At 42.8% G+C, this 23,695-nt stretch overlaps 1 protein-coding gene and 1 pseudogene across 1 annotated transcript in view; both read right to left on the bottom strand.

Annotated features, from left to right (window-relative positions):
* Window positions 1–6,814: 6,814 nt before the first annotated feature.
* Window positions 6,815–7,468, bottom strand: LOC102008504 (annotated as a pseudogene).
* Window positions 7,469–15,102: 7,634 nt separating this feature from the next.
* Window positions 15,103–23,695, bottom strand: part of Rnf130 (ring finger protein 130) — a gene marked incomplete in the record, with an annotated part of 99,057 nt that continues 90,464 nt past the window's right edge. The window contains 2 exon segments of the mRNA XM_005376010.2: window positions 15,103–15,155; window positions 22,026–22,119. Of these exon segments, the coding sequence (XP_005376067.2) occupies window positions 15,140–15,155; window positions 22,026–22,119 (110 nt within the window).

Below are 23,695 nucleotides of genomic sequence, written 5' to 3'. Positions count from 1 at the left end.
TGCATTAATAACACTGGTTTTTTTTTTTTTGTTTTTTTTTTATGGTACCGGGAATCGAACTCACAACCTTCCACTTGCCAGGCAGGCGCTGTGCCGCTGAGCTAAATCCCCAGCCCCTAGAACTATATTCTTTTCTGCTAAGCTATTTGTTAATCCTTGCATTAATAACACTGGTTTTTTTTTTTTTTTTGTGGTACCGGGAATCGAACTCACAACCTTCCACTTGCCAGGCAGGCGCTGTGCCGCTGAGCTAAATCCCCAGCCCAATAATACTGTTTTAACTGCTGTGGCTTCATGTTTTCATGAGTCCTTCTGCTTTATTATTCTTCAAGGTTGTCTTGTTTTTTGGCCCTTGTCTATACATACTCTAGAATCAGTGTGTGAAGTCTCTCACTGTCTTACACAAACACACACACACACACACACACACACACACACACGCACCCCTCTGTGGGGATTGGACTGAGTGTGTAGAAATTTATAGATCAATTTGGAGAGAATTAACCCCTTTATAGCATTGGGATTTTTTACCAATCAACCTCTGTTATATTCATGTATTTAGGTGATATATAATTACTCTCAATAATACACAATAGTTTTCTTGTACAAGCCTTGTACATATTCTTAATTCTTAGATATATTCACCAGTATGACATTATTTGATGCTTTTGTAAATGGTAATTTTTTCAAAATTTTACTTTTAACTGCTCATTTTGGTATATGGAAATATAATTGAGCCTGCGAAATTAACTTATTCATTTTAAGAGCTGATTTATTTAGGATATATGGCTTTTCTGTATATACCACTCTGTAGTTAGTATCATTCCCCTTATAATTATACCTTTTACTTCTCTTTCTTATCATAATGGTGAACACTGCTCAGATGGTGCTGTGAGACATAGACATTACCCTTATTTACCACCTTAGGGAAAAGCTTTTAGTATCTCATCAGTAAGGCTGATGTTTGCTGTAATTTTGAAAATACCCATTATTAAATTAAGAAAGTACCTAGTTTATTCTTTTTTTTTTTTTTTTTTTGAGACAGGGTTTTGCTGTGTAGTTTAGGCTGGCCTCAAACTCATGGTGGTCATCCTGCCTCAGTCTCCTGAGTGCTGGGATTGCAGGTGTGGGCCACTATGCCTGGCTTTTTGGTTACAATTCTTTTTTTATGTATCTACATGACTGTCCAATTTTATTTTCTTAATGTGTTGAACAGTTATGATTTTCAACCTTACGATTTTTAATAACTCCAATTTGATTGTAAAGTTTTTCCTACTTTATATTGTCAGATTCATTTAGCCAATATTTTGCTTAAAAAATGCTATCTATATTCAGAAAACATATTAACTTGTAATTTTTCCCTTGGGATGTCCTTGTAATGATTTGGTATTAAAGATATGCTGATCTATGCAAGGACTTGGGAGGTATTTGTTTTTCTGTTCTCTGTACAAATGTGTAAGCTTAGTATTACTTTTCAAACATTAGAACTTCCCAGTGAAACTATTCAGGCCTAAGGTTTTTTTTTTTTTTTTTTGTCCTGGGAATCAAACTCAGAACCTTGCATTTGCCAGGCAGGTGCTTGTGCTGCTGAGCTATATCCCTGGCCCCCAATTCCCTTTTGACAAGTTCCAAAGACCTTTTAATAAGGGGGAAGAACAGTCCTTTCAACAAACCATCCTGGGAAAGCTGCATATCCCCATGCAAAAGAATGAAGCTGGATCCCTGCCTCACACCATACACAAACATTGACTCAAAGTAGATCAAGTGCATAAACATGAACACTAAAGCTATAAAACTCTTAAAAATTTTGTGATCTTGAATTAGGTAATGTTTTCTTAGAAATGACACCTAAAGTACAAGTAACCAGTGAAAGTAAAAAGTTAAATTGAACTTTGTCAAAATTAAAAACTCAAAGATGGCAGAGCAGTAAACAGCAACAAAGCAACCTCTCTAAGATTCAGAATCCAGACACTGAAGAATAACAACATGAGGAAGAAAGGGAGGAAGATGGATCCCCAATACCAAGGAAGGATCTGAAGGGGAAATTGGAGACCACAGAGAAAGTGAAGAGACAGACCTCAAAGGGGCCGTCTGTACTTTGTCCTCAGTTCCTGGCTCATGGCATGAAAAAGGAAGATCAAATCTAAAGAGACACGGTGAAAAGAAATGACTCCAGAGCACTCCAGGGAGAAATGCAAGAGTAGAATGGTGGCACACACCTATACTGCCAGCACTCAGGAGGCTGAGGCAGGAGGATCACAGTGAGTTTGAGGCCAGCCTGGGCTGCATACCTGAACTATACAGTGAGACCCTGTCTCCAAAAAAAAAAAAAAGTGGAACAGAGCAGCGGATGCTGTGCACTATCACAGCTGGTGAGTCCTCCTGTCCAAGTGACTTCCGTGTCCCCTGCAGAGAGTCCTGGGTCAGATGCTGTTTTAGGGAGGGGCCAACTGAACCTGGGACAAAGAGCACCGGTGGGTCAGCTTCATCTCAGGGCTCCCAGTGTTAAAACCTCACAGTGACTGGGTGAGGGACAACCACAGGAGATGTCCAGGGTCCAGGAGCCACGGTCAGGCAAGCAAGACACACTCAGAGTGTTATAAGCTAAGTAACTCAGGCCCCAGCCCCACAACCAGAGGCCAGGATCAGCTTAAACCTCTGTGGTTTTGAAAGTACCAGAACTGGCACCCTTCCTTACTCCTGCTGCAGGGTGGCTGGGTTTATCCAGCATGGATCTGGGCTCTGTCTGCCTCCTTAGCCTACCAGTGAGAGCAGAGTCATGCTCTGCAGTGGACACCACAGAACTGTAGAGCCCAGAAGATAACCACAGCTTGAAATCACAGAGACATTTAATTTCTCATCACTTGTGGGCTCTGTTTTTTTTTTTTATTTTTGTTTTGTGTGTGAGTGTGAACATTGTTTTTAGTTTTGTTCTTGATTTTTCCTTCTTTCTTTCACTCCTGCCTTTTTCACTGTTTCCTGAGGCTTGGGTAATCTACCTTTGTCCTTCAGCCTTGCTTCTAATCTTCTTTTATTTCTCTATCTTTCCCTTCTATTCCTTTAAAATTTTCTTGCCCTTGTGTAAAATCACTCCATTGAGTGGCTATTTACTGTATATAATTTTCTGATTTGTCTAAGATTTTGTTATATAACCATAAATCTTGTACCTATGGTCAAAGGTGACAAATTAATAGTTCTCGCAGTGTGATAGTGAACTGACTGTGTCAACTTCAGTAAGAAATGACCAACTGAACTGGGTCAGTGTAGTTCTGGGTGTGAAGACCCACCTGAGAGAGGATTTTCACCAGAATTGTATAAATGGGGAACAAAGAAGGAAGGCTCGCTTCTGTTTCTTGGGAGGAGCTCAGTCTTCACGTTCATCTTGGACATCATCCCCTGGCTTCCAGCACAAGACTCTTTAGCTTTCCACTGCAGACCCTTTGGCCTCCTGATACAGACTTGCACGGTACACTACGGTGAGCTCCAGGACTTCAATTGGATCCTTCAGATCTCCAGCATGCAGACAGACCTTGGGCATTCTTCCACACTTGACTCTGTGGGCGGCCATTACAAAATCGGGTGATCTTGTGAATTCTTATATATTTGTATATCGTGCATTAAGTCTGTTTCTGTAGTAAGCACTGACTGACACAGTTGGTCATTTTCCAGTCTGTTCTTGATACTACTGTTATTACTGATTGTACTGCTTTAGCCAAGGTGACATAGTTATGATGAATTGATCTTCCTTGCATGCCAATATGAGATTGGCTGGAGGTCAAAAACAATACTGTAGTCCAGCACCAAGGAACTGGATGCTAGGTCAAATGGCAGCAACCTGTCATCCCTAATGAATCGAAGAGGCAGGATTCTGGGACAGAACAAAAGCCAAAAGCCAGCTATGCCTACAAGACATCACTGAAGAGTAGTCATTTCCTAAACAGGCCTTGATATCAGTAATAAAGCTACCACCATAGCAATTTACAAGCCCTAATAAAACAAACAAACAAACAGAAAATGAGAAAACACAGAAGCAAGATGCGACTCATAACTCCCAACTCATCCCAGGCAAATCAAGCGGGCATTGAGATAGAAGAAATTAAAAGCCACCCAGTTGAATTTTATGAAATGGTAGCAGCAGAAGTAACAAAACAGATCAATAAGTCTCAAACAAAACAGAAGTGCCTGCCTGGCAAGCACAAGGTCCTGAGTTTGATTCCCGGTACCCAAAACAAACAAACAAACAAAAAACCAAAAAACCAGAACAGATAATGAAGAGATAACCACCATAATGAAGGAAATGATTAGTGAATCTAGAGTAGAAACAGGTAAAAAATAGAGGAGATTAGGAAAGAAATGGAAGTCATGAATGTTCAGCACAAAGAACTTGTTTCATAAAGCAGACTCACCCTCAGCCCTGATTCTAAAAATTTTAAGTAACTGAAATGTCCATAAGTTGAGTGCTGATTCAATATACAATGCTCCTGTCAATACTGAAGAGAATGAGGCAGACTGATCTGTATGCACTGAAATAGAAGATTCTCCAAATGTTATGAAGGACCACACAGTCTATAGGTTCTGCTTTGGGAAACCTCTTGTACTCTATATTTTTAGTCTCAAATTTCATTATGTACTTGTTTTTGGATACAGTTCTAGCAACATATCAAATGGAAGGCAATCTACAACTTAAAATCATGAAGCATTTTGAACAGGTAAAGGAATTGAGTCAGATCCAAAAGAAAACAAAATTCTGAACAGCAGAGCCAATTAGAAGAAAACTGTACAGTTAAAATGAAGACTGGAAAGTCATAAAAGCATAAATCTTACCTGCTGACACGTTGTCATTAGAATACCTAGTAACAATATTTGTGCCATTCCATTCTGACACTTCTAGACTTCAAAGGTATGTTTTCTTCAGATATTTTAGATTAATTCTTAAAATACTGCTGGGTATGGTGGCACATACCTATCATCTCAGCCCTTGGGAGACTTAGGCAGGAGGATTGAGGCCAGCCTGGGCTATGTACTGAGTTCAAGACCAGCCTGAACTACATAGAGAGATCCTGTCTCAAAAAAATTTATTGAAACAACTATGATGCTCTGGATACTACATGTCCACTCTCATCAAGGTAGGTTCTTTTTCTATTTTCTTTTTTTTGGAAGAGCTGCAGAAATGTCTATTCTCCCCTACAGACTAAAGGAAAATTAGTACATCAGTGGCCAACAGTAACTTGTTTTTCAGTAGTAGCTTGTTTTAAAACTGTGTACAGGAGAGATTTTATTAGGTAAAGACACTATGTATATTCTGCTAATTGTTGTCCTAAAATATGTGTCAAAGAATATGCTTGTTTATCTGCCAAGTGTCTGAAGTGTGCACAGAGGACGCGGGTAGCAGACTGCTGGGAGTGGCAGGAGAAGGGGTCAGCGTGGGGAACACCACACACTTCCTGACCTTCTGCTACTGTTTTCATTTTTAACCATCTGCATGAGTAATTTATTTATTTATTTATTGCATGAGTTATTTATTCAGAAAAATAAAACAATTTCTAGGTATATGAAATGTGGGATGAAGGGGAAAATGTTTATGTATAATTTCATAACGGTCCTCCTAGATAGAAATGTCACTCATTTTACTGACAAAAAAGGGAAAGTGAGGCTCAGAGAGATTAAAAACTTTGCTCAAAATGATTAAACTAGAACTAGAATCTTGGTAAATCTGAACCCAATGTCACGTTAGCCCTCACTTTTGTGCTCCTAACATCTAAGTAACCTGGATTGTAGCTATATCACACTGCAAAAAGTGCCAACAATAATTTAAATCCCCTAACTGCAACCCTGTTGGCTGACTTCAGATCTTATACTGCCCACAGAAATGTCAAGTAAATGCCTTTTTCTAAGGCAATCAAAATTTAACTGAAATTGGAAAACCCTGAACCCTTTACAAAGATCCAATGCTACTTCTTTTCCATACTTTTAAGAAATATTGTACAAAACTTCAGTATTCAGTGGCATTTCCAACAAATTAAGTAACCCAAGGATCTGACAGATTTTAAGAACTGGAGAAACCTCACTAGAGAAGCCTCACTGTACTCTTTATGATTAATGTAACAAAGTCACCTACAAATCTGTACCGGTGTCTTCCTAAAGAACTTCAAGGATGCTCAGGTCTTCTCTACCCCTCAGTCATCAGGAACTCACTCTTTAGTGAGCTACAAAGTACCTGTGCCCAGCCCTGGAGAAGGGGCCCCAACCCCTCACCAAGTGCCCTTTCCTCTGACCTCCTCACATCGCTTCTAGTCTGTTTCCCAAAGTTTTGCACTGTGGGGAGTGATGAACGAGCAGGATTTTCATTCACACTTCCCTTGTGAGACAGGCATCTGGTAACAGAGGTGAGACCAAACCTCTGAGTCCCTTCTCGGGCTACACCAGTGCCTGTGGCCCCCTACTCTCCCACAGTGACACACAGCTCAGTGCCACCAGCGTGTGCTGCTGAACATGTGGCATGGGCACCGGAGCGACAGATCCGGGCACTGAACAGAAGGCGAACTGCAGGACCTTACCAGCGCAGCCTTCCCCTTTCCCTGGGCAAGGCCACTCTCTCAGCACTTTGCTGGATTGGTTCATTTTTTCATACAAGGAAGGAAGGAACAGACATTATTGAGCAACCCTGTATGCCAGGCACTTTCAGAAACATCTAATTTGCAAATTTTGTGTTGCTGATAGAGTAACTTTCTTCCCACTGGTGAGGACAGCCTGAGGCGTTAACGACTAACCCAGTCAGCGCAGCGAGGCCGGACCCACACTTGCACAAGGCTGATTAGTGTTGCTTGGAGCAGCTCAGAGCACTTTTTCCCTCTTCCTGCCCTTCCCTTTCCCCTTCCCTACTCCAATCTCTTCTCGTCCTGAAAGCAGAGCTCCTAGGGTTGTAATTTACCCTCTTTTTGCATGCACATTTCATGAGAAGGTTATTATGGGGTGTCCCCATTCAGGTGCTTGCAGTAGAGGTATTTTTCAGCTTGTATCCTAATCACCGGGATTTCAGGTAGTCAAAAGTAGCAACTGCCCAGACTTTCCCATTTGCTACGGATAGTTGTGAAGTGTGTAGGGCAGCAGGGCTGCATTGACTTGTTCCTGGACACCTCTGACCAGCTGGAAGTTGAGGTTTTTGACATATAAAGAGCACCAAGAACTTTAGACACAAACTCCCACTGATCAAACTGTAAGGACTGAAGTTTTGCCGCTAGCTCCTGTGCATGACTCATGAGGGTGTGGAGGGTGGCGCCAGCTTGGATGCTATTGTAGAATAATCCACTTGTCGGGTGACCAGGAAGAGCGACCCTTCCTTTCCATGCACTTGCCAGTGAATGTGGTTGAGGGTTAAGAGCTCACTCCAGCAGTTTCAAAGCAGCTTCATCTGGTCATCAACCTTGTCCACGTGTTTGGTGCCCCTGCAGACTGCAGGCAGTGTCATGCTAGTGGGGATGTCACGAAAGGACTCTGTCATAGATAGGAGGTGAGGCAGCATGGTTCAGAGGTGGGGCTTGGTGGCAGAATGGATGTTCGCCTCACAGAGATGGTCAGGTCACAGGGCGCTGCTTGGCTCTTGTGAGAATGGCTTCTAGTTTAAGTCTACTGGCTCAGGGGAGGGCTTCTTCTGTTGCTTCAGGGCTGCATCTCTCTTATACCGTGGCCCAAACTTATTTCTTCCTCTGTGCATTCAGCTGGCCCTTACCACGTCTAGCTTCATTCCAACACGCAGACAATTTTGAAATCAACAGTGAGGATGATGTTTTCTCTGTATCTTGTCAACTTGGCAGTCCTGGTTTTCTGTACGTGTACTTTTTATTACTTTGGATTGTTCGTGTAAAAAAGTCTCTTGCAGCTTCCACAGGTGAGACGTCCACACTGGCACTCAGATACTTTATCACCACACATGGGACAAAGCTCTTCAAGACCGTCATCACAGTAGTAATTCTCCGCTTTAAGTGGAGACACTTGCATGTTCCCTGGCATCTGCCCGTTCCCCATGCAGCTGGGCCAGTCCAGGGCTTCCACCTCCGCTTGGGGCAGCAAGACAAGGCCACCCCAGGCAGCAGAGGGGAGTCACCAGTCCGGAAACCCAGCAGCTGGGCACAGGCAGCAACTCCAGCAGGAAGAAAGAAGGGGTGATGGGTGCCTACTCACCCGCCTGCTCACCAGCCTGTGACTTTGTTGGAGTTGCCAAGCAGGCACCCCCGATCCCTGACAGTGAGGTGCCGGCAGCCTGGCACAGCTCATAAGGGCACTGCTGCCCAGGCCATGGATCTGAGCCACAGCGCTCTGGGCCGGCGGCAGAGGTGGCCATGAGGCTGGTTCTGTCACTGTGGCTGACTGCACAATTCTAGTGTGTACATCAGAGCACCATGAAGGAGACGTTGGTATGTGTGTTTAACTGGGGTGCTGGTGGGGATGAAGTACCTAAGAGGGATGGTGGAAATTGTTAAACCCAAAGCTTAGCAGTGCCCAGCGTGGCAGGGACTCAGGTGCTGCGTGCTGCTGCCAGGAGCCCTTGCCCTGTCCTGCGCTGCTTCTGCACACCTCCTGAGGAGGTGGAAGGGCTTGCCAGCCTGGAGCCCAGCTTCGTCTAGAAGCCTCAGCAGCAGGGGATCCTTCCCCTTCAGCACTAAGAGGCCAGAGAGAGAAGGCAGGCGGGGACACGGGGAGAATACGTCCCTCACACCACGAGCATCTGCACTGCTGCGAGAGCCCCAGGAGGACCAGGACTCTGGTCTGATGCCCCTTTCGTGCCGCTTTCCCTGCGTGTCTCATCAGCACTCCAGTCGGCTGAGGGACCTTTCCAACACCGTCTGGAGTGCGCTGTGCTTTCTGCCTCCGTAAACTGACCCTGCCTCCCAGATCCAACTTTTCTACAGTCAAGGAGCACATGGTCGGAGCCTCATTCTGGAAACTCCCTTTCTGAGTCTGTGGGGAAATCACGTGTGGCTGAGTTCTGAGTGACTCAGGAGCCAGGTGTCCCGCCATGCTGGCCTTAGTTGTGTGGCCCTGGGGAGAGCAGGCGTGGGTGGAAAGGCCAGCCAGGTGCGTGTCTGGCAAAGCACCCATTCTGCCCTGCACCACAGCCTCTGGGGTGGCCTGAGCAGCCCTGAGGCAGAGTCCATGGCGAGGAAAGCCCTCTGCCTCTGCCCAAGACCTGACATCTCTCCAGAAGACTGGGGTGAAAACTTGAAAGGTAACGGAGCTGGGCAGGTTTGTGGGTTTGCTAGCTTTGTTTACTGTAGCCTCACAGGGACCGGCCAGGCTGTTGCCACTGACACGACGCACAGCGTCTTACTCCTGGGCCTGCCTTCACCCTTCTGCCTCAGCCGGGCCTTGCCTCAGCTGCCGCCTGGCTCCTGTTATTCCTCCCTGCTTGGATTCACTGGTGTGCCCCCTGTCCCCACAGGGCCTCAGAACGTCTGAGCCTGTGCTGTGGAGAGGGCACGGGTGCACTCCCACGCCTCTGCCGTGCTGCTCGATGCTGCCTGTGCTGAGCAAATCCCTCCAGGGCTCCTCCCTATGGATTTCCAGACTTCCTGTCACTTGCCCATCTGTCTCCTCTGTTGCTTGCCTGCTGGCTTGTTTGTTAAAGCAGTTTCTAAACTGCAATTTTCTCCATCAGCACCTTTATTTCCCTGGGTTTTAGAGACTTCATTATTAGCCTCAGGAAGCAGTGTGTATCCAACTGACACCTTCCAGATGTACCAGCCTCCTTGCTCCCCACTGGGAAGCCCAGGCCCTGACAAGCACCGCAGTCCAGCCCGGAACTTCTCAGCCAGCTCCGCTCAAGTCCCAAGCCAAGCCCAGCACGAGCCTCAGTCTTTCCTAGCACCACGCTCTGCACACACAGACCCACACGTCCGGATGCTCCATCTCCTGCCCCGCACTTGGTGAGCTTCCCCAAGGTAAAACGGAGTGGGGATTGAAATAGAACTGTGAGTCAGACTCTCTGCACTGCAGTCCAGCATCAGTATTGTCAGCAGTGCAACCCAGGTTATTCAATTTTTCTAAGCACATTTCCTTGTCTGTTAAAAAGGAAAAAAAGCATTGTTGCAAGGATTAGATAATACATGCGAAGTGCTTAGAAGAGTGCCCAGCACAGAGTAAGCACTATATGTGTTACAAAACATAATGTATAAATACCACACATATATTACTATGCACATACCAGAGAGATACTGTACATCTGTGTGCAGAGCTAGCTCCCAAGCTGTTCCCTTCACTCAAATCTTTTGTTTCTCCCCAAGGCTCATAATTGCTGAAGGAAGGGCGGGGACTTTCTGTAACCTAGCAAATGCTGGTCCAAGTGGCTCAGGACAGGAGAGCAGAGTGGGTAGAGCCACTGACCAGGCTGCTCGTGTCTAATTCTGACCTGACCACTCACCGGGTACAAGTGGCCCTGGACAAGGTACTCGAACCTCTCCAACCACCAGTTCCTTCACTGCGCAAACAGGAAGACAACTACGCCTGTCTCCTTAGGATGTGGCAATGACGAAATTTTAATACAGGGAAACAATGACATGTGTGGACTCAGCAGCACTGTGCCTGGAGCAACCTGAGTGATCTGGAACTGCTAAACAATAGTTCATAGTTTCTTCCTGTAAGCCTCATAGCAAAGACCTGCAATAGCTATTTCTCTTTCACACAGCATCTTCATTCTTTGTTCTATATGTTGCTATTAAGTTCTGTTCTTAAACTGTCTTGATATGGAGCTTAGTACAGTATAACCAAATGCTTTGGAAAAAACCTTTAGAATCTTTCCTCAACTCCTTGAAAAGTCTACAGTTATATCCCACCTGACTACAGTGAGATGAGATTTAATTCAATCAAGACTTTAGTGGCTACAGGTAAGATCAGGAGAACTGATCAGTGATGCAGACTCTAAACTGTACTCTTAGTGATGTGTAGTTTATGTAAATACTAATCCTTGACATAAATTATTCTTAAAAACTTTTTTGGGGGGTAGAAAGCCAAAACAAAAACAGCCTCCACCTTATGCACTGCAAAAGCTTCTTCAATAAAGGTTTGAAACCCCAAAACATTACATCTGTTCCAGCCTAAATTTTGGGGGCAGTCACTAACTTTTGACACAGTAAACAAGAAGTTATGCAACATCATAAAGTTTCTATTCCCATCATTCCTAAAATCAACTGCATTTTGGTGTTACTTCTGTCTCCACTGCTAAAGAACAAAAACCCACACTTTTACGGCGCACATGCATGTGTGCGCCCATACACACAGCGCGCCAGCTTCTTGTCTGGACAGTGACTAATTAAACAGGAAAACCTGTTATTGGCTGAATCTCTAAGCCACAAAACAGCAGGTTCAAATTTTAATAACTGATGACATCTTTCCCAAGACTGATAGCTCCATCCTGTTAATTTACTCATTTCATTTTTTAGATCTGGGGATTGAACCCAGGGAGTGCTGAGCTACATCCCCAGCCAGACATTTAAAAAAACCTCTATCTTGAGACAGGGTCTCCCTAAGACACTAACTTTCCCAGGCTACTGTCAAATTTTCAATCCTGCCTCGGCTTCCCACGGTGCTGAGATAGGTGTGTACCATGCCCAGAAGTACCTGTTATTAAAAAAAAAGCCTTACATAATCAAAGATTTGAACTATCTGAAAAGAGTGAAAGTACATTAAACCACAAAAACAGTAAGTTTCTTGATGACTGTTGATGAAAGAAAAGAATGACTCCATATATAGGAAAGGAAAAGAGAAAGGAGAACTGCTTTGATTTTTACTGGAATAAAACTAGATGGGGGAGAAGCTACACTATTGATTTATAAAAGTAGTGCCAGAAGAGAAAAAATTTGTATTGAGGAAGATGTCAGTGCACCAAAGCTGTAGCTAGAGAGTAAGGTCACACACTTGGCATTATGAAATGGCTGGTGGACCACGGAACCGGCGAGTCCCACTGGATAGAAATGTAATGAATCACTTGTGTAGCTTTTTAAAATTCTTTAACTTGGGCCAGGGAGATAGCTCAGCATCACAACACCTGCCTGGCAAGTGCAAGGTCCTGAGTTCGATTCCTCGTACCGCCCCCCACAAAATCTTAACTCCATATATTTGACAACACAGCCCAAAATCTGTGAAGCAAAAACTGACAGAATGGAAGGGAGAAACAAACAATTCAACAATAGTAAACATATCAATACTCACTTTCCATAATGGATAAAACAACAAGAGAAAAGACAAACAAGGCAAGAGAAGAATGGAACAACACCACTAACCAACCAGGCCCAATAGCCTCCTCGGGCCACTCTACCCAGCAACGGCGAATATCCATTCTTCGCAATGCATACGGAACTTCCTCCAGGATGGAGCGTAGCAGCATATGTTAGGTGACAAAAGAAGTCCTAATACATTTAACATGATTGGGATTGTACAAATGATGGATTTACAATGAAACTGGAAATCTATAACAAGAAGAAAATTTGAAAACTCACAATATGTAGGATTTAAATAACATACACTAAATGGCCAATGTGTAAAAGAAATCACAGGGGAAATGAGAGATAAGTGAACTAGATCCTAGGGCATATCAAATTTATGGATAGGTGAAATGACCTAAGGGAAATTTCTGGCTATAAACACCTGTATTTAGGTGTGGTGGTACATACCTATAGTCCCAGCTACTTAGGAGGATGAGCTCACAAGTTTGAGAGAAGGGTGGGCAACACAGTGAGACAGGTCTGAAAAACAAACAAATCTCTAACCTATAACCTAATCTCCCACCTTAAGAGAAATGAAAAAATAAAACTAAACCTAAAATTTTCTTCAAAGAAAAGTCCATGACTAGATAGCTTCCAAACATCTAATGTCAAGTCTTCTTAAATGCTTTCAAAATACAGGAGATTACACTTCATTTTATGAGGCCAGAATTTCAATGATCTCAGCCAGATTAAGACCTCACAAGGAAATTACACACTAATATCTTAAGATGTAAAAAATCCCCCATAAAATACTAGTACACTGAATCCAGCAACATACAAAGAGGATCACACACTATAACCAAGTAGGATTTATCTCAGGAATGCAAGGTTGGTTCAACATATAATAAAAATCAACATGTTATATATAATATCAATAGATAAGGACAAAACTTCACCAGATCATCTCAAAAGACATAAAAGAAGCATCTGATATAATCCCTACCACAAAACATGGATGTGTGGTCACATTTTTTTTTTGAAACAGGGTCTTGCCATGTAGTTCAAGCTGGCCTCAAACTCACTATGTAGCCCAGGCTGGCCTTGAACTTGCAGCAATCTTCCTGCCTCAGCCTTCCAAGTGCTAGGATTACAGGCATGAACCACCATGCTTGGCTTGTTCACTACACTTCTATTTGACAATCTACTATCTGAATTTCTGACCCGGGACAATTAATCAAGAAAATGAAATAAAACAGCATCTAGATTGGAAAAGATTAACAAAAATTACCCTTCATATACAAATGACATTATCTTATACACAGACAATCCTAAGGAATCTAATAAAAGAGATTAGTGAATAAGTTCAGCAAGGTTGTAAGATAAAGATCAATGTACAAAAAAATAATAATTCTGTAGGATGACATCCTGGCACATGCTATAACATGAATGGACCTTCAACATGATACTAAGTACAAGAGTCAGACATAGAAGGCACATACTGTGTGATTATATTTACATGAAATTCCCAAAATAGGTGAATCTATAGAGAAATAGAGTAGATTTATGATTTCCAGGACTCGCAAAGAATGGGTTAGTTACTGTTAGTGGAGGTAGGAGGTTTGTTTTTCTGAGGTGAAGAAAACATTCTTGAATTAAGATGGTTGCACAAACTTGTGAAGATACTTAAAGCTACTGAGATGTATACTTTAGCAGCCTAAATTTTATGGTAAGTAAATTATATTTCAACTAAAAAAGAACAGAAAGAACAATGCTTCAGCCCTCTGTCAACATGATGGCTGCAATTAATCAAAAGGGATGTTATCAACAAGAACATATTCTCAGGTACGCTGAGGTAAAGGCTGAGAATTTGCTGCTCAAGAAGTTTACAAACATCCCTCATCCATCAAGCATACAGTTTAACAAAGTACTAGAATATCTTGCTTACCAATAAAACCAAAACATTTCCTTTATATATGTAAAACTGCTCCCCAACTTGTTCTTTTTTTGGTACCAGGAATTGAACTCAAGACCTTGCACTTGCCAGGCGGGCACTGTGCTGCTGAGCTACATCCCCCGGCCCTCCAACCCTTTTGAATTTCCTCTCTTAAAACGAATATTACACGAAGTAGAAAGAGTACCCTGGACAGATAGAACTTATCAGTCAGTGAATACTGTGGAAGTTCTTACACTCATCCTTCCATCTCACAAATATTTACTGAGCACTTACTACATGCAAACCACTACCCTAGGCATGGGGAGGGGGACGATGTGGGAGTGACACAGTTAAAAACCCTTAGCTGGGTGTGGTGATGTACACCTGTAATCCCAGTACTCAAGAGGCTGAGGCAGGAGGATCACTGTGAGTTTGAGGCCATCCTGGACTACATCGCAAGGTCAAGGCCAGCCTGAACTACACGATGAGACCCTGTCTCAAAAACAAACCAAACTAAGCAAAACAAAACAACAAAAAATCCTGGTGGAGCCAGAGTAACCACAAAGGAAGGAAGGAGGGATTATCAGAGTGACTGTCCCCCTGAAGAAAATAAAATGGGTAATTCGGCGGGATTTCTGCTTGAGGTTACTGTGGCGGGGTCTCCATTCTTGCACTTTTTTGGGCACAGTAGGAGACAACATTAAATACGAATGGAAACAGCGTCGCTACCCTCTCTCTGGGAGTCAGGCGCATTCTGTCTCCGAAACATACAGGTAACATTCAGGTACCTCATCTCCAAACCAATTTTAGGAACACAATAATACTCAGTGGCACAGTCTTTTTATTTTATTATTTATTTCTTTTAATACAAAGCTTTGGCATTAGCAATTTTATGAAAAAATAAAATGTACTAAAAATAAACGCTTGTGTGGCATGATTGGTAAATGATGCACAAAAATAGGTTCTTTTTTCCTCAAGGCAATCAGTCAGAAAGCGGTTTTTTTCTTCTTCAAAACCATTCTACCCTATGGAATAAAAGGGAAAAAGAGGTCATGAATTAGTTAAAGGGTAGTTGTCAATCTTTAAAATAACAGGATTGCTGCTAACTAGTGGGTGGTCTGAGACTGTCCCCTACTGTTTCTAAGCCCTTTTAGTAAAGCAGTACACCATCAGCATGTGCCTGAAGTCAGCAGTCTGAGATTCATAACTGAAGGGGCTGTTATCTTAGAAGGGTTTTATTATTCCCAAAAGGAATGCAGGAACAAGTATAAGCTAACAGAAACTTGCTCAATTACATAATTTACAGCTTCTGGTTTGAACTAAAAGCTGAGTGCGCTGGAATCTGGGCTGCTTTCCTTAAAATATGTTCCTCTTCTACCACTCAAACAAGCTTGGCACCACTTATTCTAAACTAAGAGTTCAAGATCATAGACTTCCAGGATATATGGGTCTTTCATCTAAAAATTCTGTATGGCTCAGGTGTGTGCATGCATTTATTTCTGTCCCTGACACTAGCTGCTAAAAAGTACCTGAGTCTTTGGAAGAGTTTCCTGCGCTCTGCGTCAGGTCACCCTGCCACCTTCCCTGAGTCCTGCCCCAGAAGTCCTGGCCAGTCCCTTGTACTCGGCTACTTCACGACCCCCTCCACAGTCTGGTCCACTTCTGCAGTTCCCCGATACGTCCCCAGCTCTGATCTCTTTTCTCTGTACTGAGTTCCAGATATATTCTTCTACCACCTTGAACTGTGGTTATCATGTAATTCTCCAGAATCTTTCAAATTCATTTCCTCCCACTGCCTGATTTGCTCCTTCAACTCCACATTTTGACCTAATCTACCTTCCTGCTTCCACTTGCTACCACTTCTAAACTTCCCTGCCGCAGGAAAAGCCTCAGACACTGCCCATCCCGAGAATAAAGAACCGTAGATGCATCAAAACACAGGCCTCCTGAACCCGCTCTGCTTTCTCCTCTCTGCGCCCTGATCAGGCCCTGCCTGGTGCCTGAGTCACTGCCTGTGTGGAGCCTCTGTTTAACGATCTCTGAGCAAAGCTGCGATCAGAGGTACCCTGTGGCCTCTCCCTCTCTCCTCACACTGCCATCCGTCAAACTCCCACAAAGGGAAGACCATGCTCCCTGCCTCCATTCCTATGAGCTTGGTGCCCAAGAAGCACAGGGAAAATGACATGAAAATGAATGAGGAGTCCTTCAGCTTTTTTTAAACTCTGGCACAAAGGATGTTTCCAACTTTACGCATAGCGTTACGCTTGATTATTTACTGTAGTTCATGTTTCAGAAACCACATTGTCTTTCTCGTATTTCCTTAGAAAAAGTGGATTATTAGATAGGACTTTTTAAGGGGTGAAGCAAGATCTTTAAATTTACCTTATTTTGCTACTGTTTCAAGAGATTATAAATGAATGCAACCATAATGTGGAAGTGCTTCTGGAAAAAACTGAAAGATCAAAGGTAGTAAAGAAGTCTAGTTAAAGGTCCTAACTGCCTTGAATACTCTCTTTGGCAATCATGTTTCTAGACACTAAATTTGCCTTCTCCAACCACAGTATTTGGAGCTCTTGAATGCATTTCTGGAGCAGTCAAAAACAGGCTGTGCAAAGGCAAGCTGGACTCAGAATTCCAGTGTCCTTTTTCCTGTAGTATCTTTCAAGAGACATTCAGTCCCTCTGAGCCTCAGTTTATTCTTTTGTGTCTAATGTCTTAGAGTGACTAAATGGAGAAATAAATACAAAGAAAGAAGAGGATCCACTATCTAGCAATATATCTCAAAGAGAAGGTACAGTATCTTTAAATCTTTGCTGGAATCACTGCTAAAAAGGTATTCTCATAAAATAACAGATGGTGCTAGCATGAGCAAAAAATAACTGGCTAAGAACTAAAAATTTAGAATTTTTTAGATCAGTGTTTCAGAAAGTATATGACACAACCTATTGAAGGCTTATGAAATCAATTCTGATGTTCAGGATTAGCATTAACAAAAACAACAAAGTATAGGATAAATTATATCAGAGAATATGTAAGAGAATTCTGCATGGCATTGCAGTTAGGAAAAAGTGAAATTTGTTTTAGTTATTTATGTGGGAGTTCTAGGTCACAATGCAAAATATATCTCTTACTGTGGGAAGACGGCAGAAAGTAAGTTTGAAAAACACTGCTTTTTCAAACTCAGCGTTCTAAAAAAGGCAACTGGAAAGCAACACAACCCTTGCCCTCAGGCAGTGACCCTTCTTAGGAAACAATTTAAGAGGGACACCTGCCTCTTGCTGTACCCTGTATGTCACAGATGGATAACTGACTGGTAGAAAGTTCTCTCTTATATTCAGTGGAAACCTTCTCTGTGATGTCACCAGAGCTTTAGGACTACAGAGTAAACACTGGCTTCTGTGTGTATGGTCTGGTCAATACGAGGCTATTACGAGTATTACATCAGCACACGTAGATAAAAATCCAATACAAGAGCAAGTCCTTGGTGGGCAGTGCATAAATCCGTAACTTTTCCCATCTTTAAGGGTCCCTCAAACAACTGGAAATACCTCTCACATCACTTCTGTTCCATCTTTTCTAAGCCAAGCATCCCTAAGACATTGAATGATTCATTTTTCAGCCTCCAAATAATCTGTCATTGTTCTGAAAAAGAGACCTGTGTAGAATATTCAGTACAGAGTAAACAAGAAGCAATTCCTCTTAACTAGTCAACAGATTTCTACTACACACCTAAACGGCAGAATATCACCAGGAGTCTCACTGGAGACATCAGAGCCTATAACTTGCTAATAAAAACTCAAAGCTAGAGCTTCTTTTTCCTCTTTTTTTTTGAGTGCTGGGTGGGGGCTGGGGATTTAGCTCATTGGCATAGTGCCTGCCTGGCAAGCGCAAGGTCATGAGTTCGATTCCCGGTACCAGAAAAAAAAAAACCCCAAAATCGCTTCTTGGCCTTTTGGCTAAGATCAAGTGTTGAGTGCTGGGGATCAAACCCAGAGCCTCATACATACATGTCAGGTAAGTGCCCAATCCCTGAGCTACAACCCCAGCCAAGTTAGGGTTTCCGGATCTTGGGTTGTGCTACAGAAACATCTGTTCCCGTTACTTTCTATTAGCCATACCAGGTGCACTTCGTTCCGGCTGAGACTGCCTTGAAGAGTCAGGCCATGATTTCTATGAATTGAAATTCTGGGAAGAGGAAAAGGGCTCTGAGCATACCTAGTTAAACCTCCCATTCAACTTAAAATCTCTCCTACATCACCCACACCTTTGCTCAAGTAGAAATAATAATGAAAATATCGAGACTCAAATATAAGCTGATATTTGTTGGGATTTCCCAAGGTTTATCTGAGTAAGTAGAGCAAACAACCTGTGGGAATTAAAGCTCAATAATCTTACTTATGTAGTACCAAGAAAGAGAGGTATGTGAAACTAATACCTACGATTTACCTTGCATTTATCTGCCTGACTACCATCCTGTTTGTCTTTGCAGTCTCAAAATTCCCCAGACTTGTGTGCAGTGTAAAACCATTTTAAGGCACCATCAGTCGCAGTGTGGTGCTTGAATAGATAGTACTTCCTCACTGGAATGGCCGTGACTCTGAGTGCACGCCTCTGACTGACTTCAGATGCAGCCAACAGCGTCAGCCCTCGCAGTCCTGGAGCGAGGCAGGGTGGAGCACTGCTGCCCTGCGTGGGCTGCTCCTCGGCGGTGGCAGAGCCCACAGGGCTGCCCGGGTGAATGCAGAGTGAAGCACTTACTGAAACTAATCTACAAGCCAGCGACTACGAGTACTGTGAGGAAACTAAACAGTTCTAGTCATGTATGGAGAATGCAGGCTTCTGTCAATTTTCAAATAATCACTAGAACGTCAAAAGGTCTTTAGATCTGTTTATATATAAGATTCTCTTCTAAATGAATGAGGTTCCCTGAAAATGAAACCAGGGTGCTTAAAATGAAAACAGGAATCTCATTATGGTTGTAAGTTCCTTACTAATAAAGGCAGGTTGTAAAGAATTCATAAGTGAATAATTATGAACTTATTTTCTAAAACCCTTTTCTGGAATAAAATCAGACAGGAATGTTTTCATCAACACATTTGAGACATCGGGTAAAAATGATTATTTATTATCTTTTCTATTACCTTCTAGAAAAAAAGGCCTTTAAAAATTAAGTAACTCATGCTTATTGAAAAAAGCAAAACAGCAAAGCAACACAAAAGCACAAACTGGAGAGGAAAACACCACCCCAAATTCTAATCTAAGATAATTACCGTGAGTCTTTTATTGATCACCCTTTCATGCACTCACAAGTGTGTACACGCATACCCACACACACTCTCAAGTTCTCTCTCTAAATGGAATCATGAACATTGTCCTTCAGTGGGTTTGACTGAAGGCAGACAAGTAATAGTCAAATGAGTAACTGCAGTATCAGGCCTCTAGAAAGGCTAATGAGAAAGGGTAGGACTAAGGCATGGATCCTAGGATCCAAGACTTAGATTCTGAGTCATGCAGGCATTTATGCATGAAACTAAAGTACTATGACCCCAGTACTTGGGTTTCCAGTCTATTGAGCATCCTTTTTAATATCTGATGCATACAGTGGGCATCTGGCAGATTCTAGCACCAGTCAAGTGACCATTAAATTACTTAATAATTCTTTACAAGTGCCCAGAACGTCATTATTTGCTTGTACTGGCTATTACTTATTGGTAAAATTTTTACCAATATTATTTACTTGTATTATTATCACAATATTTACTTATATTATTTTATTATTTAGCCTGATGGGTCAGCGTGGGAGTAAGTAAAAGAGGTGGTTGCAGGCAAGATAAATATTTCTCTCTGAACTGAGGTATGAAACAAGCACTACAGACCTCTATGGTTCTGTATCCTCTTTCATGGAAGAAATTAAGTTCATTTGCCAAGGGATAAAGGCATAGGGCCACCTTAGCCACAGAACTTGGACAGAATTGCAGCAATGTGTTTGGCTAACATTTATTGAGCACTTATTATGTACCAGGCACTGTGCTAAGCACTTTATATATCCTAATTCTCACAAGAAACCTGTAATGCAGTTATCTTCGTTTTATGGATGACTGAGATAAGCTTCAGATAAGCACTGCCCAGGTTTCACAACTGAAAAATGGAGGAGCTGAGGGTCAATTTCAGGTGAGTCCAGCTATAGACTCTGAATAATTAACACAGCGCTCTGCCGAAGGAAACTACATCAGGTGTCCAAACAGAAGAACCTTGCTGCTGACCTACTGAGTGAGGCAGCAAGACTCATCCGAAGGCTGGAGAATGTCATGGCCAGTTAGCAAGCACCGACCCAAGGGATTGGAGCAGAGACGATGAAACCACGTCACTGCAAGTGGAAGTCAAGTGCCTGCTGCGTCCACATCTGGACGGTGTTAAGTAAGCTGCACGAGACTTTGGTTATTACTGATCACCAGACGTGCCAGGACGTAACTAAAGATGGAGCACAGAGTCCACCAGGGCTGATTTGGGTTTAAATGTGGGCAGTACCCAGTTGCACTCATCTCTAATTAGTTTTTACAAATACTGGTAAAAGAAAGGATTTAGAGTAAGGCTTCAAAATTTAGAACAAAACCAGAAACCCTTCCTGTACCTTCTGTGGGAAGCTACTTTTGGAAAATCAACTTGCTGTAAAGGAATGGGTCACTAAGATCTTTAAATGTTCCCTTGACAAGTCTTGCTTAGCTGATTCAAACAACCCAGGTTTTGTCTGGTCTCCTTATTTGGGTGGGGATGTTGCTGGCAGAGGCCTTCACAATTTACGATCTGCTAGAATAAATGAGTGAGCAAATTTGTGTAGCTCAAATTATTGACCTGCATGTTTTTCTTTTTTTTTGGTTTTTCTCCGGTACCGGGAACCGAACTCACAACCTTGCGCTTGCCAGGCAGGCGCTTTTGCCGCTGAGCTAAATCCCCAGCCCCTGACCTGCATGTTTTTCTTGACACCAACTTATTCCTTACATGTGGGCTCCACCTTTTCAGTATTTGGGTTACTGTTTCTGGAGAAGCCGAGAAAATAACTGTAATAGTCAGGAAGTTACCTTACTGTAGATTGCTTACTGTATTATAAATAATGGTGAGCAGTGGTCAATAGCTTTCTATCCCTTTAACAAAATGGGCCGTGACAGTCCTCTGATCCAAGTTTCATCCTCTGAAGAATATCTCCCCTCCAAGCGACACTCAGCTTCCACCTGCATTCTTGGTCCTGAGAACTCCCTGCAGCAAACTATCCCCACGAAGTCACCTGACTCTTCCTTTTAGTTTGGTGGAATTTGCCTTCCCCTAACCTACTCTCTGGCCTTCATTCTGTCCTTTAAAGATAGTTTATACTGATTTTCCCTTCTTCCAGTCTTTGTTGACAGAAACAGCAGGTCTTCTTTCTGATGGTCTTTCCTGCAGGCTAAACATTCTTGATGCAGTTAAGGGTGCTGGTGTTCCCCCAGAGCTGGCTGTGTAAGACCTAGGTAAAGTCTGTGTAGCCCACCCAGAGAGACGCGGCTCCTGTCAGTGATGAGGATCTGATACTCTTTACACACCACGACTACACTGGTTCCCTTGGCATTTGTACTACACTGTCAATTCATTCTAAGTTTGTGGCTACTGAAACCCTTACATCTTTTCTCTTAGTGACCTGTTCTTGTTGAACACAGTGAACTCCCAATCTGTGTAGCTGACTAAAAATACATGCTCATGAAATAAGTTACTTTGCTAGCTATGATCCATTAGGATCATGGTATCATGGTATCTCCATTAGGAAGCTGGTGGGAGCTCAATTCTCATCTCCTTAATGAAAATTATTCTACATATATTTTGGGACCATCTGGCACATGCAATCCAAAAAACAATTTGTTACTTACTCATTAGCATTCAAGCTAGCTGTGGCTCTGATGATCATGTAGCAGAGTGTAAGAGCACTGAGGAGGCCAAAACTGGCAATAATAAACCATTCTTCTGTTGACAAAGGAAAGGGAGGAAATCACTCTGGGGAGAAGGCTTAAGTCAAATCGATGTCAACATTCCCTCAAATGCAACGAAGCAGACGTCAACGGAGGTGTAAGCCAAGACTGGCTCAAAGAAGTGAAGCAGGAGGAGGCTTGCTAGAGAGCTACTAACTGGAGAAGGTTAGTGGAGGCACTGGTAAAAGGTGCAAGGGAGAAAGAAAGCACGGCCCGACCGTTTCTTCCAGTGCAGGTCATGAGGTACGAAAGGAGTGTGGCCACCACCAGGTGCACAGAAAAAGTGTGCATATAAAGTTGCACACGGACATTGGCATCTTCATTTAATGTAATTTAAAGGACAGTAGAGCAACCACAAGCACAGCCGTCTTTCAAGCTTCATTTTGCCACCTCTGTGTGGTCGCATCACTCACTCCCAGGCAAAGGCTCAGAAATGCGGAGCACAGGCTCTCAAGGTCTCGCGGGTATCCCAAGCAGTCTGTGAGCCGGCCTCCCGTGGCCTTCACCTCCACATCCTCTTCCTCTTAGGGTCTACTTAGGGTATTTACATTAAAAGGACATCTCCTTGGTGTCTGAAGAAAATGGTATCGGGTCCCACTGCCGGCAAGCAAGCTGGTTGTTCTGGCTTCATGAGAAAGAGAAGCGGAGGTGACTGGCAAGGTATTGGGCCAGCACCGAGTAGCGAACCTCCGCATATGGAACCCTAGGGCTTCTCTCTAGTGTCCCTGTCTCCACTCGGGAATTCAGTCAAGAAAACATTCAAAAAACAGTACTTATCAAGAACTTCTGAAATAACCCAAGAACCAATCTGACTTCCTAAAAGTCTTAACTATAAAATATTTCCTAGAGTACACACTAACAAGGGGTGGTTTAACAAATTACTACTCAGTAACCCCCCCTCCCCATATCTGTAATAAGGCAGAGAAGCAGTATTTACACTTGGAATGTTTAATGTTTAGACCCAAAAGGACCTAACATGTTGCTCTGTGGGCAGTACTGAGGACTGAACCCAGGGGGCGCTCTACCACTGAAGTATATTCCCATCATGTTTCATTTTTATTTTGAGAAAGGGTCTTGCTAGGGTACCCAATTTAGCCCTGACCTTGTGATCCTCTTGCCTCAGGCTCCTGAGTGGCTGGGATTACAGGCACACCCTACTGTGCCTGGCATATAGATATTTCTTAGTCTGTATTTCATGAATCCTAAAGCTACATGCAAAATTGTGTGTGTAGAGGCATTTTTCTAGAAGTTCACTGTACTTCCATTAGATTGTAAAGGCTAAGAGTTGCTCTCTAGGGCTCTGGGGTGTTGGGTTTGTTCTATGAGAGTATCTCTGCCTCAATTAGTTTATATTATCAAAATGCTTAGTAAACACTTTAGTGCAGCCATTGTCTCATCATTAGAGTGAGGCTTTTTATTTAGGTCAAACTGAATGTTCAAGAACATGTACAAAATCCACCATTTTATCATGTATTTTAGATTAAAAATATATATTGACATTTAAAAAAAATCAAGAAGTGAGCGAATGGCTATCATCATCAAGGAGATTAACAAAGCACTTTCTCCTTTTT

This window comes from Chinchilla lanigera, unplaced genomic scaffold (assembly GCF_000276665.1).
Source record: "Chinchilla lanigera isolate Chin_1 unplaced genomic scaffold, ChiLan1.0 scaffold00007, whole genome shotgun sequence".
Taxonomy (NCBI): Eukaryota; Metazoa; Chordata; class Mammalia; order Rodentia; family Chinchillidae; genus Chinchilla; species Chinchilla lanigera.
Note: the sequence above shows the minus strand (reverse complement) of the source record. Positions and strands in the feature narration are given on the sequence as shown.